Here is a 13,810-nt window from a genome sequence, read left to right as displayed (position 1 = left end):
AAATTACTGGCTATAGACTTAAATCATTATCAAATATGAATAATTTATTAAGTAGTATCAGACACCACTCAGCCACTATTTAGATAGAAATATTTCTCTCGAACGATTTGAATGGCATCCATAGGCGACCTTCTGACGAGACCCAAACTGGGGACAAAATGAACGGAAGGAAAAAGGAAGGCGGTGGCATTGCAAGGCTGCTGGCCGGGTTTTGCAATCGCGTTGTGATGCAATCGGACCCCGGAGTCTCGTCGCGACACTGAAACGAATCCACCTGCGTGTTCAGTGAGAGACAGCCTTGCCTCCGGTTTATTTCGTCTTTTCGAACAGTGCTTCAACGATTATTGTTATAGGGAAGATTGCGGTTTCCTCGTGACGAGATCGTGTTACCTTCTTCTCCTCGTTTTTTTTTTTTTTTTTTTTTTGTTTTCTTTATCTACGCTGCCAACCGAAACATAGATGCCTGGGGAATGGTTTAACGTCCTGTGGATTCACGGTACATGCGTTTCTTTGTTCTTGTTCGGTTTCTTAGTCCTTTTACCGTGACTGTTATAACGTGTGCAAGCTTTCGTGTACGTGCATTTACGTGTCTTATAAGAGAAAATAGGAGCGCACAGGAGCACATAGTGTAACTAATATAGATCATGCTGGACTAAAGTGTTCTTTAAGAAAACGTTGAAATTTGTTCGTCCTAAATCTCGTGTGAATTGGTGTAGAAATAGTAATTATTAGAACTATATCTGGTAATGGCTTGGTCGTATGTATATTTTATTATAACTTGTGTAACAGTAAAACTGTATTTATTGATAGAACATCGTACAATCAGGTTAAGTGAATTCTTGGCAATTAAATCCAATTATGCGAACGTTTAATTCCCATTTTATGGATGAAAAATGATAGGCAGTGGAGGGAACCAGTGAATCTCTGTTACGTGAAACGTTTGATCCCGGATGAATTCAAATAAACGCATTTTTAGTGAAAAGCAAAGAGTCAGATAAAAAAGAACTTATCATCAGTTTATGGTGATGAAATTCACTTAGACCTAGTTTGATAGAATAGTAACTCATAAATATAGCTTAGAAGGTCATAAACGTGGAATGTCTGCACGTGTGAGAATTGAGTTGGTTTTCGTTATTAGAAAACTATTTACGACGTTGTTTAAAACCATGATTATCTAATCTATAGAAGTTCGCGTTTGTTTGACCAATCTTGGGACAAATTGTTCATACACTGTACTTTGGTCGTGTTCTCCATAGTTATCGTGTATACCCGGTAATTATGATACAAATAGTGGAATTTTTCCAATTTTTAAGCACCACTCTGCAAGTCTATAGAGAGGCCATTTTTGGCGAACCAGTACTTGAGTAAGTACTACCAGTTTAACCAGTTATGATCATTAAGTGTTGTTATATTTTAATCGACGAGAGAGCTTTGTGCACTGTTCAACGTGGACCGTCATGGCGAGGCTGTGAGAAACAATAGTATTAGCAACTTTCTCTTCTGCATGTGATGACAATCGGCCGGATATCGACCACATGCTCATGCACATAGCGTATAGTACCTACTATAGCATAGTATTAGTGTACGTATATTGCAGCGATATGATATTGAAAGAATGTTCATCCAAAATGTTATCATCTTACAAATAATCGTAATGTTCTCCAAAACACGAAACTCCAGAAAGTAACTCACTAGGCATTCGTATACGGCGAAACCAAGAAATGGAGGACGCGTTAACCGAACCGGATAATTGCAGTATCATGTTTCGTTGCCGATATTGGATTTATCTGGCGATAGGCGCGGTGTCCGTTACGGACAAAAAATATCTCCATTCCAAGCGTTTATTTATTTTTCCAGGTGTCGATAATCCGACTGGCTCATTTAAACAATGCTATTTTTAACTTGATAAGTGTATTAGTCATCGACGTGTCTTCGAGTGGATCAAACTTAGCCGGATTAGTACGATGACAAAATTCGATTAGTCATCGATTTGGATTAATTTTAATTATTATTGTTTACGTACAGACCTCTATATTTTATATTTTTTTATAGTTTCCTCAACAACGTATTAATTTTCTAAATATTATTTTTATCGGATATTTATACTTTTTTTTATCTTGTACATTCGAATTTCGCACAAATGTATAAAAATCTTGCCCTTTCGTCAAGCGAAAGATTCCACGAGGACTTCCGCATTCGTAATTTCCCTGCGAGTCTCAGCGAGCTCTCCGGTCCACCAAGGAAAGTTGTTTATAGCCATTCCCCTTCTTATTTCCCCTCTTCCACCGACCGTCCAACACAACCCGTATCATTGAGCTCGCGTGAATTCTAATCGGTTTTTACGTAATATCAAGCAGGGCTGCGTGCAAGGAATGCATCGTTGCGCTTCTTCTTCCACGGTTGAAAGGCTTCGCCGGTTCCTGTCGATGCAACCTGGCGCACGGTGCTCGTAAATCAGCCTGTTTTTAGTCATGCTATCGTTAGCCAGGCTAGTTCTTACTGCCTGTCTTTAAGACATTAGGCATTGGGACAAGAAACTTGCCTGATGAACCTGGAGCAAACTTGCTCGTTGGCGTGGTTTCGTGAAAGGAGATTCTAGGTTTATATCAAGGTCCAGGCTAGATCTTGTGGTATAGTCTAACCAGCCAGATCTCGTCAAGATCATTTGGTCTAATTGTAACAAATTTAGGTAACTTATCACAGGGAAAAGTAGGGTGATCTAATCGAATCTGATGCTAAGGACTTAGCCAAGATCATGTGCTCTAATTATGATGAATCTGTGTGGAATGATACAGGGCATAGTATATTAAGAAGGTCATCTTTCCATCCACATATGCCGAGGAAGTCTAATAGTAAGAATTCTGTTAACATCATCTTCCTAGTCACATATGCTGAGCAAGTCGAGTAGCAAGAAGTTTGTCAAGATCATTTGGTCTAATTGTAACGAATTTAGGTAGCTTATCACAGGGAAAAGTAGGGTGATCTAATCGAATCTGATGCTAAGGACTTAGCCAAGATCATGTGGTCTAATTGTGATGACTCTGCGTGGAATGATACAGGACATAGTACATTAAGAAGGTCATCTTTCTACCCACGTATGCCGAGGAAGTCTAATAGTAAGGATTCTGTGAAGATCATCTTCCTAGTCACATATGCTGAGCAAGTCGAGTAGCAAGGATTTTGTCAAGATCATTTGATCTAATTATAATGAATTTAGGTAGCTTATCACAGGGGAAAGTAGGGCGATCTAATCGAATCTGATGGTAAGGACTTAGCCAAGATCATGTGGTCTAATTATGATGACTGCGTGGAATGATACAGGACATAGTACATTAAGAAGGTCATCTTTCTACCTACATATGCCGAGGAAGTCTAATAGTAAGAATTCTGTTAACATCATCTTCCTAGTCACATATGCTGAGCAAGTCGAGTAGCAAGGATTTTGTCAAGATCATTTGGTTTAATTATAATTATTTTAGGTAGATTATGACATGGAAAAGAAGGCTGATCTAATTAAATCTAATGGCAAGGACTTGGCGAAGAGATCGTTTGCTCTAATTATGATGAATCTGCGTAGAATGATATAGGCTGAAGTAGATTACGAAGATCATCTTGCCAGCTACATCTGCTGAGGAAGTCTAGTAGCAAGGATTTTGTCAAGATCATTTGGTTTAATTATGACGAATTTGATTGTATTAGATCAACAGAAGGAAAAATTACAACAGATTAAGAAGGCCATCTTTCTAGTCACACATGTAGACCTGTGGTGCAGTAGATTCATATATCAACTCTGGCTGTTCCAACTTTGGTCCGTTTTGTTCCACAAATTAGCCCTAGCTCTGTGTACGTGAGATGATTAGGCGGTTGGCATGTTACGATTCTGAACGCTTGATGTCTGAATGATCAGTGTTTGATTGCCAGTTTCCTAGGTCCTCAGAGGTATTATTCGCGTCAGCAATTTTGGCTGTTTTAAAAATTCCCCTTGCACTTGAAATATTATTTGTGTCAGTGTATTGCGAAACTGCCACTATTAGCAACAATTTTTGCCCATCCTTCGGACCACTGCTAACTTATCATTCTGTTTTTTTCTCTGTTGCAGGTAAGTCGAGTCCTGAAGTATAAAGTACACCTTGTCCGAACCGGTAAAGCTTCTACTATAATGATCAGTATCTGGTATAACGATATAATGATAAGTATCTAATATAACGATAATGAAACAGAGGAAACTATCAGGTGGACGTATGAAGATCAGTTTGTAGTCTAACTACCTGTATGTCTATGTATTATCGAGTCATGATATGGAAAATTTCACTGTACTTGCGATTCGAGGTATTTCCTGATTTTACTGCACTTTTTGCGTGCCATGCTATCGTTATGCAACGATCTTTCAGTCGACGAACGAAAGTCGTGGGAGTGGAGAAGTGCGATATAGATTAGTTTGCGAGCCAGTCGAGTCCACTTTCTCGCACTGAAGAAAGCTACCGGCATAGATAAGAGGCCTATGGAGCCCATTGATTGAGCCAAAATTAATTATTGGTCCAGTGGAGCCTATAGTCTCTGTCCTGGATGCTTGACTCGTAGAGAACACTGTAAGTGGGAAAATTGAAAAATGTTGATCCTTTATTGGGAAATGTACTGCATACCAATGAGAATACCGTAGTGTAGAATTTAAATGCAATTTCCCTTCCTAAATAGTTATTGATAATGCTAGAAGATGGTGTCACAATGTCAAATGGAGAAAGATGTAAGTATCAATGGATACTAGATAATTGTATTTTTGGCTTTTGTCTATGCCATCTATCTAAATCTAAACGAATTTAAATGAATGAGACATTCAGTTTTCTCTACAATTAAAGATGCCACAGGTATCTTTCTACAGATACACTTACCTCTTTCATGAATTTGGATTACATTAAGGCACAAGACTTTTCCCCCCTGAGAAACTCGTTTCTTGGTGCTTGCAGTGTTTTCCACAAGCATTCTTCAACCATGAGACTCACAGCTTACTGAAAGTCTTGAGTAGCAGTAGCTTCTCAGTGCAGAAGTTTGAAGTTTCCTACAATCTGATAATACGTTGGTTTTATAAGAGAACGCAAAGGTTTAAAGTTAGCTAAGTTGAGAGTTATTGACAGTTTGCTAAAGAAATACCGATCAATTTGAAATAGCTAGTATAGCTAATAGTCGTTATATGATCACTGCCATAGATGACCAAGGACCTTTGCACATTGCTGTATATGATATTATACAACATGAGTTTTCAAGGTAAGCTTGACTGTCAGGAGCATTACTGAACTTGACTGGTTCTAATAGTTAATCTATATTTGGATTAGATATAATTGAAGCCTGTAAGAAGGAAGTATCACGATTAGAATCATCAAGTACTCTTGGCAAGATTAATTACTACTCCAGGACAGGGAAGGATAATTGTTGGACGATGATAGACTCTGAAAAATGGATGAGAGAGATTTATGCTAACTCAATAGTTGCTGTTATTAACTGATTGGAAGCAATTGACGTTTTAAGCGACCTTTAACGCGCGTTACAAAGTAACCAGTTTACCGGCGAACAGGCTAATCCATGAAATCGTAATGACTATGATAATGATGATTTCTAGTTTGTCGGGCCACTAATGGTCGCGCTACCTTCACTTGGGCTAGTAATGAACGTTGCAAAAGGAGAGTAATCGAGGAAACTACTGCATTTTTCCTCTCCTTTCTTTCTTTCTTTTTTAATTTCACAAAGCAAAAGTGAAAATTCCTCGCTGGTGTGGAAAGTTAAAATTCAAACGTTGAAATTGGAAAAAGAAAGGAAAGGGGGAAAAATTCGTTCGCTTGACACGGTGTTGCGAATGGAATGTTTGCATAATTCCTGGCATATAACAGAATCAGGAAGAGTTAGATTTACGAGAAGGGGAAAGGAATCGTTACACAGCCAGCTTGCATAATCGTGTGTGCACAGGTTGCATCAGGAAATGCATCGAATAGTTTTTATCTCTGCCAATTAAACTTTTATTTCGACTATCTCTGGAAAAATAATTCTAGTTCATCCTTGGATGGCTAGAGCTGCTTCATTTTTCGCTCATACGATCTTCTCTTACTTTCTTTGTTACATTTATTATTGCTATTCCCCTGGTTTTCTTAAGTTTGATGAATGCCATATAAGTGCGATAAGTTGAAGCTTCTTGGTGATAAAGGTTCTCCTCTGGACTAAATTCCTTCAGACTTTGATCAAAAATTGACAATTGTGGCTTCTTCTTAAAGAAATTACGTTGCTCTTCTAAATACCATCTAAATGAATCTGTGTCTTCAACATTCTGTCATATTTCTTTTCTACAGAACCAATTTACAGTCAGAGCCATGTCTGTCATTCTTTCATTGTGTTCTAATTGTAAATAGTGTCAGATAGATTGGAGAACACCGTTAGTCCACATAAAATAATATTAATAAAATCATATGCAGTAGAAGGAACATCGGTGCTTACCATTTTTACCATTTCAGACTGAGAAACTGCATCTCTGATCAGAATGCTGTTGCTATAGGTTCCATGTACAGTTAACGTTCTATGTGTGCAAGATAATCAGCATGGATTGTTATCTGGACTGAGGTAATAAAGTCTGCGTGGAAGCTGTCACGTTTGGTCCACGTAGTGGTAATCGTTCCTCCTTTAGATACTTTAGACGGATAAGAGAGAGCACGATTCTCTTGGAAAAAACGTTTGGAATGCTATTTGGAACGATGGAGATTGGTTGGTCCGAAGCATTTCAAATAATTACGTGGGTGAAATTGTGGAATGTTTCAATACCAACCTACGTTCGATAGAATCTTGTAGAAACAAGGATGGATCTGTTGGTAGAAAACGGCTGTTTCTAGAATCTTCATAAACGCAGCAATTGCAACAAGAAGGTTTGAATAAGTTGTAGACCCGCAATTCTTTGGCGTACGTGTGATAAGCTTTTTCTTTAAATGACGGATATTGAAAGATGGTTTTTCCGATTGAGGAGAAAGCCACACCAGATCCAATGGCTGATACGCCTAATCCGATGTGACGAAGTTGAGAGACGTCTGACAATTCTGGATCAATATCAGTCGTTCCACTTTCTATTTAATAATAGTGTCCAGCCAGCGTAGATAATTTTATTATCTTTAAAAAAGCCATTTACTTTGGCGAATTATCCTGTGGAATAGCTAGATAGCTCTGATCGTCCCATGCAAAATGATCGTAATAAGGTGAACCAGAGATTGACTTGATTAACAATCCTGTTGCTCGTGCGTCCAGGTACAGTCAGGTAAAATCTTCTGAAATTCCAAGTTATTCGCCTCTTGTTCAGACTAGTAAATCTTGCTGTTCTAGTTAGCTTGCCCATCCAGTTCCATGTCGTTAGTTATCGAGGGACCTGCCTGTAGGGACGAGACACGGCGGGACTGAAAAGAGAGCAAAGATGGAATCTGGACGTATTTATGATGCTCCCGTGATTAGTGCATCTCCTCCTACCTTGTCTCGCTTCTCTTTTTATCTCGTTTCGTCCTTTGCTGTCCTTTGCGCGTTTCCACTTACTGACTGCAGTTCTGATGGATCGTCTTTCGGTTCTGTTCCAATCCCATTTTCTCTCCCCTTGTTTTCTTTTTTCTTTTCGTATTTCTGAACATTAATCTATAATACTATCCTTGACTCGTAATACCTTCGGCTTGCATCTATCGTGGTTTCGAGAGTTTGAACATTTGGAGGGCTGATAGCCTGGGAAATTCTGAAACTTAACAGAGTGAGAGATTGGAAATTCGAATGTGTGAAAATTGGGCAATTTAGGGGTCTGGAAGTCTGAAAATTTGGTAATTCGGGAGTCTGAAAATATGCAAGCGCGAAATTTTCAATGTCCAAAGCTTGGACATTTGGAAATTTTGAGGATTGAAAATCTAGAAATTTGACTTGTACTTCAGTGCCTGAGAATTTGCGGATTTAAAAACTTGAAAGTTCGTAAATCTGATGGATCATTGATTTAGATCTTATAAATGTCTGAAAGACTGAAAATTTGGAAATATGAAAGTCCAGATGTTTGGAAATTTGGAAACTGTAGACTTAATGTTTGGAAATTTGGATACTTCAATGTCTCCAAAGGGATATTAGAGACTTAAATGTCTGAAAATTCACCAATTCGATGGTCTAAAGGTCTGAAAGTTTGAACATTTGGAAACTTAAAAGTTGGGAAGCTTGAAAATACAGAAAAGTTAAGTACTGGAAATTTGGAGATTTGGATACTTCAGAGTCTGAAAGTTCGAAGGTTTAGAAGTCTGAAAGCTCGAATATTTGAAAGTCTGAAAGTTCGAAGGTTTAGAAGTCTGAAAGCCGGAAGATTTGAAAGTCTGAAAGCTCGAAGATTTAAAAGTCTGAAAGGTCGAGGATTTGAAAGTCTGAAAGCTCAAGGGTTTTAAAGTCTGAAATCTCGAAGATTTGAAAGTCTGAAATCTCGAAGGTTTGAAAGTCTGGAAGGTCGAGGGTTTTAAAGTCTGAAATCTCGAAGATTTGAAAGTCTGAAAGGTCGAGGGTTTGAAAGTCTGAAAGCTCGAGGATCTGAAAGTCTGAAAGCTCGTAAATTTGATGGTCCACATGTCTGAAAGCTTGGGCATATGAAAGTTCGAAAATCTGGAACTATAAAAGTCAGAAAATCTGGAAATCTTGTCTTCCAAATTTTCATACAATTTTCACTTATACGATTCTCTGTCGTGGTATGTACCACCGATGTATCATCTTCTTCGTTCTCTGAATAATTTTCTACAGTTTCAATCTCGAGTCCTAAAACCTTGGCTCTTCCTGTGGCTGATCCTCGCCGGTAGTCCTTGTATTCCATGACGATCTCGTTGCTCTTCTTCTAGTGCGTGAGACAGGCATGTAGCTTGCGACCGTGTGTGCGTGTAATGCGCGCGCGTGAGGTAGAAGAGCAGCCTCCGGAGAAGCTCTCTCCGAGGAGGTCGCGAGCAAGGCCATTTGGGGCGTTGCCCTCCTGAGCTCGATCTCGAGCTTACATATGGCCGGTTATCCACACGTCGAGCACTCGTTCAGCATCGATCTACTGGGTGTCCTGATTCGATCCTTACCTATATTTCTTCGAAAATAACATGTCAAATAAGGATATTCTCCTTATGACACAGTTCCCTAGTTAGCTGAGTTTGATGAGTATACTCGTCAGGAAGAAATGGCAATATTTCGTGTTACGACGAGTATACTCGTCATGCGTAAAAAGTAGTTACAATTTGCTGTTTAAATTACAAGTCTAGCGGAAACTAAAATATATTCGTCAATCTTAAGATCTTTTGAACATTTGTCGGTCAAGACCAAAAAATAAAGAAAGCGGCATATAAAAAAGTCGATAATTAACTGAAAGTGTTACGTATTAATACTATTTATGCTAGTTGTAAAAGAGTATCATCGACTTTTTGTCAGATAAATCTCCACTTGCTACTTAAAAACGAATTAAAAGTGAATTAAAAATTCCAACGTTCAGATTCAACTGTGAGCAAACTATGCGCACGCTTGGGCATCACAGCTTAAAAACTTAGGGTACTGCTATTTCAGAACTTACGCTTTTGTCGGTGGATTTTAATGATGTTGTCGGAATTCAGCTCGTGCAACGTGAGCAGGCAATAATCTTATTGGAGTACAGAGTGAGTACAGAGACTATAATCCGAAGGTTAGGGGCAACGCATTAAGAATACTGATTTGTCTGGGATTAATGTTAATGAGGCGTGTAGGTGCCATTGTTTGGTTGCTAAGATATTTATAGATGACGATTGTTTTATCCTACGTAACTGTGCTGCTGACAACCTTGTTACATGAACTCAGCGATTAATATATGTTCACCGTGAACTTAGTAATTTTCTGCGTTGGAAGATTATGACTTTAGCATATTGAATCACACAGCAGGGGCAACCACTATATCGAATAAATAACGTTATATAGATCAGACATTCTGACGTTAGAACGAAATTCTAAATAGAAAGGGTTTGTCTCTAAATTTTGGTGCCCAATTAGGCAACTGCCTTCTTTGTGAATAAATCCATAGTAGTGGGAATTCGATCAGCTAATTAAACGAATCTCTCTCATTGCATTAGACATTTGGTCATCTGAACAATTGATGAAATTAAACAAAACTTAGGGGCACCTCTTAAATCCTAATGCACAGACCTAAATGGTAGACACAAGAAATAGCTTTTAGCTCCTTCCATGGAACAGTAACTAGCTTTGCTCATGGAATCAGATGAATCTCTTTAATTGCATTGGACATTTAGTCATCTGAACAATTGATGAAATTAAATGAAACTTAGGGGCACCTCTTAAATCCTAATGTCCTGAGCACAGACTTAAATGGTAGACACAATAAATAACTTTTAACTCCTTCCATGGAACAGTAACTAGCTTTGCTCATGGAATCAGATGAATCTCTTTAATTGCATTGGACATTTAGTCATCTGAACAATTGATGAAGTTGAAGAAAACTTAGGGGGGTTTCTTGAATTCTAATGTCCTGACCTAAATGATAGACACAAGAAATACCTTTTAACTCCTTCCATGGAACAGTAATGAACTTTGCTCATGGAATCAGACGAATCTCTTTAATTGCATTGGACATTTAGTCATCTGAACAATTGATGAAATTAAATGAAACTTAGGGGCACCTCTTAAATCCTAATGTCCTGAGCACAGACTTAAATGGTAGACACAATAAATAACTTTTAGCTCCTTCCATGGAACAGAAACTAGCTTTGCTCATGGAATCAGATGAATCTCTTTAATTACATTAGATATTTGGTCTCTTGAACAATTGATGAAATTAAATGAAACTTAGAGATATCTTTTAAATCCTAATGTCCTGAGCACAGATGTAAGTGGTGAACACAAAAAATAAACTTCAATTCTTGCCAAATGTCTTTGGAATAATACCACGACTAAGATCAACTAAAACTAATGTCAGAATTGAGAATTCTTAACAAAAGACTCGACCAGAAGACTTTGGCTCTCGATTATCTGGCTTCTCTTCGTCACCTCCTTGATCTGGACTTGGAAAGTCTTCCTTGAGAAACGCTCCTGCACAATTGTGCCCGAGTTCCCAGAGGTGAGAACAGTCTGTGACGAGGATCGAGTTTCTCGGTGGAAGTTGTGCAAGTGTATTACCGTCTTCTTAAAACAATAGCTGCTGCTCCTTCGCTCGCACAGGTTTATTAAACTAGGAACAGAAATTAAATACCGAACTGTGGACGTCTCTCTGCCTGTTAATACCGTTCCAGTATCGCTCATGGCGAAGATCAAAGGCAGGAAGATTGCACTCTCTTGCAGAAATAATTCCTTTGCTACGTTTCTTCCCATCCAACAAAGAGATGGACCAACAGGTGGATCAAGAATATTGGATGTCTTATATATCAGACGCAACAACATTTCGCAACGTGTTACATAGCTTAAGAGAATTTAAATATAATAACAGACTAATATCTTCGTCGTCGATCTTTTAATCCTTTGATTAGCGACTGTGTGGAGAAAGGAAGCAAGTATTTGTAGAGTTGAAAATGTGAAAAGTTGGAAGTTTGAAGGGTAGAAAAGTGAAAACCTGAAAGTCTGAAAAATTGAAAATTCGCTAGTTGGAGAATCCGGAGGATTGGAAATTTAAAAAACTGACAATTTGAAAAATTCTACAATTTAAGATTTGTAAGAGTGAAAGTTTGACAGAATCGAAGGTTTTGAAAGATTGAAAATTTAGAAAACTGGAAATTCAAAAGACTAAGGATGTGAACGCAGCGAAATATGAAATTAAAATTTCCAGCAGCTTGGCGATTCGAAAATTCATATGGCTGTGTATCTAAATGTTTGTAAGTTGGAAGGAAACTTAGAAATCCGAAACCAACCATTTGTAGCGCTGAAAGATGATCTTACGTGATACGAAACGGCGTATAAAATTGTAAATTCGATTCGGTGTTGGTTGCAGGTTTATGTTCAATTGTAATCAGCGAGAGAAACGAACGGCTGGATCGTTATTATTGATTCACCTACTGCCGGGAGTTACATAAATCCATGGGCGTACATTTTATTTTCTATAAAGCGTTTTCTGTTACTTTCGTTAAAAGTAACCAACCAGAACGTGTTAGGAAGCGAGTGCCGACTTATTTTTTACGCTTGAGGTGGTCGGAATATGTGCCAGGAAATTACTTGGAAATTGAAGAAATTAACACGATTCAACTAAGGTAATCTAATATAAGCACAGTAGAATGCGTATAAGAGTATTCCAACGTAGAAAATTTCCAAATGAAAAATTCCAATTAATATTTAGTAACTGAAAATATCTGAACATATTTTGCAGCAAGCAATGACATAATGTCTAGAGGCCAATAATAAAAATTTGAAAATGAGAAATTTGAAGATGTAGAAATTCAAGACATTTGAATACTATAAAGATTTTGCAAACATTCATATTTCAGAATTCTAATACTTGGAACTCGAATATTTAAGAACTCTTATATTCGGGGTCATTAATATTTGGGAACTCATACTCGGGAACATTAATATTTGGGAACTCATATTCGGGAACATTAACATTTTCCAGCTCTAATATTAGAAATCTGTAATGTATGGGAACTCTAATATTTGAGAGTTCTAATACTTAGGAATTGTAATATTTCAGAACTCTAACATTCGTAAGCATTAATATTTGAGAACTCTAATATTCGGGAGCGTTGATATTTGGGAACTCTAATATTTTAGAGTTCTAATACTTAGGAACTCTAATATTTCAGAACTCTAACATTCGTGAGCATTAATATTTGGGAACTCTAATATTGGGGAGCGTTGATATTTGGGCACTCTAATATTTGGGAACTCTAATATTTGAGAGTTCTAATACTTAGGGCTGTAATATCTGAGAACTCTATTCGTCATCATTAATATTTCAGAACTCTAATATTCGGGAGCGTTGATATTTTGGCACTCTAATATTCGGGAGCATTGGTATTTGGGTGCTATAATATTCAGGAATATTAACATTTGGCAACTCTAATATTAGAGAACTCTAATATACGGGAATTCCAGTTGCTCAATCGTTCGCGGAGAGACGCGTAGATCGCGTCAACGAGAGTCGTAAATTCTCCTTACGATTAGATAATCGACCCCACGTATTAGTCGATCGCCTATTTCCATTAGGATAATAAAGATGGTTGACTGATTATAACACTGAAGTAACAGGTTATAATATATACTTTATTTTAACAACTTGGTAGATATAAATATGCGTATAGAAGTATTTTCAGACACGTGTAAGTAGTAATTTACGACTGATGATTGATCAAAAAATTGACTGGTCAACGGATGAAAAATCAGTCAAAAGATGTTGACTGATCTAAGGCTGATAAACCAGCGAAGTTTGGCGACGATGTTGACACAGAGGAAAACTATTGCTGGGGGTTGCTCGCTCCACCACCAGTCGTTTCCGGATGGAAATGACCGTTGAACGTGGGAAAAACCTGACCTTCCCATTTTTTACCTGATTGGACAATAACCATAAGGAACGTCTCGACTTGAGGATCTTCTATAACAATTAAGGACCTTACGGTAAAATAAAAATGCTTAGTTTTATGACAGTTCCTTAGGATTATTGCTGTCCGACTAAATATATTTGTACATTTACTGGCCGTCTTGACCTAGGGATAGGTTCTGGTTTATGTAAAGGATCACCGGACGGTAACACCAATATTTGACAGTGCTAATATCTTGGATTTCTAATACTTGGCAAGCCTAATATTTAGGGACTCGAGAAATTTCACATTAATAAATAAAT

General features: G+C 37.8%; 1 protein-coding gene across 7 annotated transcripts in view; it reads left to right on the top strand.

The window, feature by feature from the left end:
• Nucleotides 1-13,810, top strand: part of LOC126925849 (protein cordon-bleu) — a 96,804-nt gene that overhangs the window by 49,808 nt on the left and 33,186 nt on the right. The window contains exon 1 of one of the 7 annotated variants that reach the window (XM_050741834.1): nucleotides 256-496. The exons of 5 other annotated variants lie outside the window; for them this stretch is intronic. Coding sequence is in view for 1 of the 2 variants with exons in the window: in XM_050741830.1 (XP_050597787.1) it covers nucleotides 1,279-1,364 (86 nt within the window). In the remaining variant the exon portion in view is untranslated. Of the gene's footprint in view, nucleotides 1-255; nucleotides 497-814; nucleotides 1,365-13,810 lie in introns of those variants that run through there. One more of the 7 variants, XM_050741830.1, reaches the window with a different exon arrangement.

Source organism: Bombus affinis, chromosome 16, assembly GCF_024516045.1.
Source record: "Bombus affinis isolate iyBomAffi1 chromosome 16, iyBomAffi1.2, whole genome shotgun sequence".
NCBI classification, from domain to species: Eukaryota; Metazoa; Arthropoda; class Insecta; order Hymenoptera; family Apidae; genus Bombus; species Bombus affinis.
The sequence above is the reverse complement of the archived record's forward strand: the minus strand, read 5'-3'. Positions and strand labels throughout refer to the sequence as shown.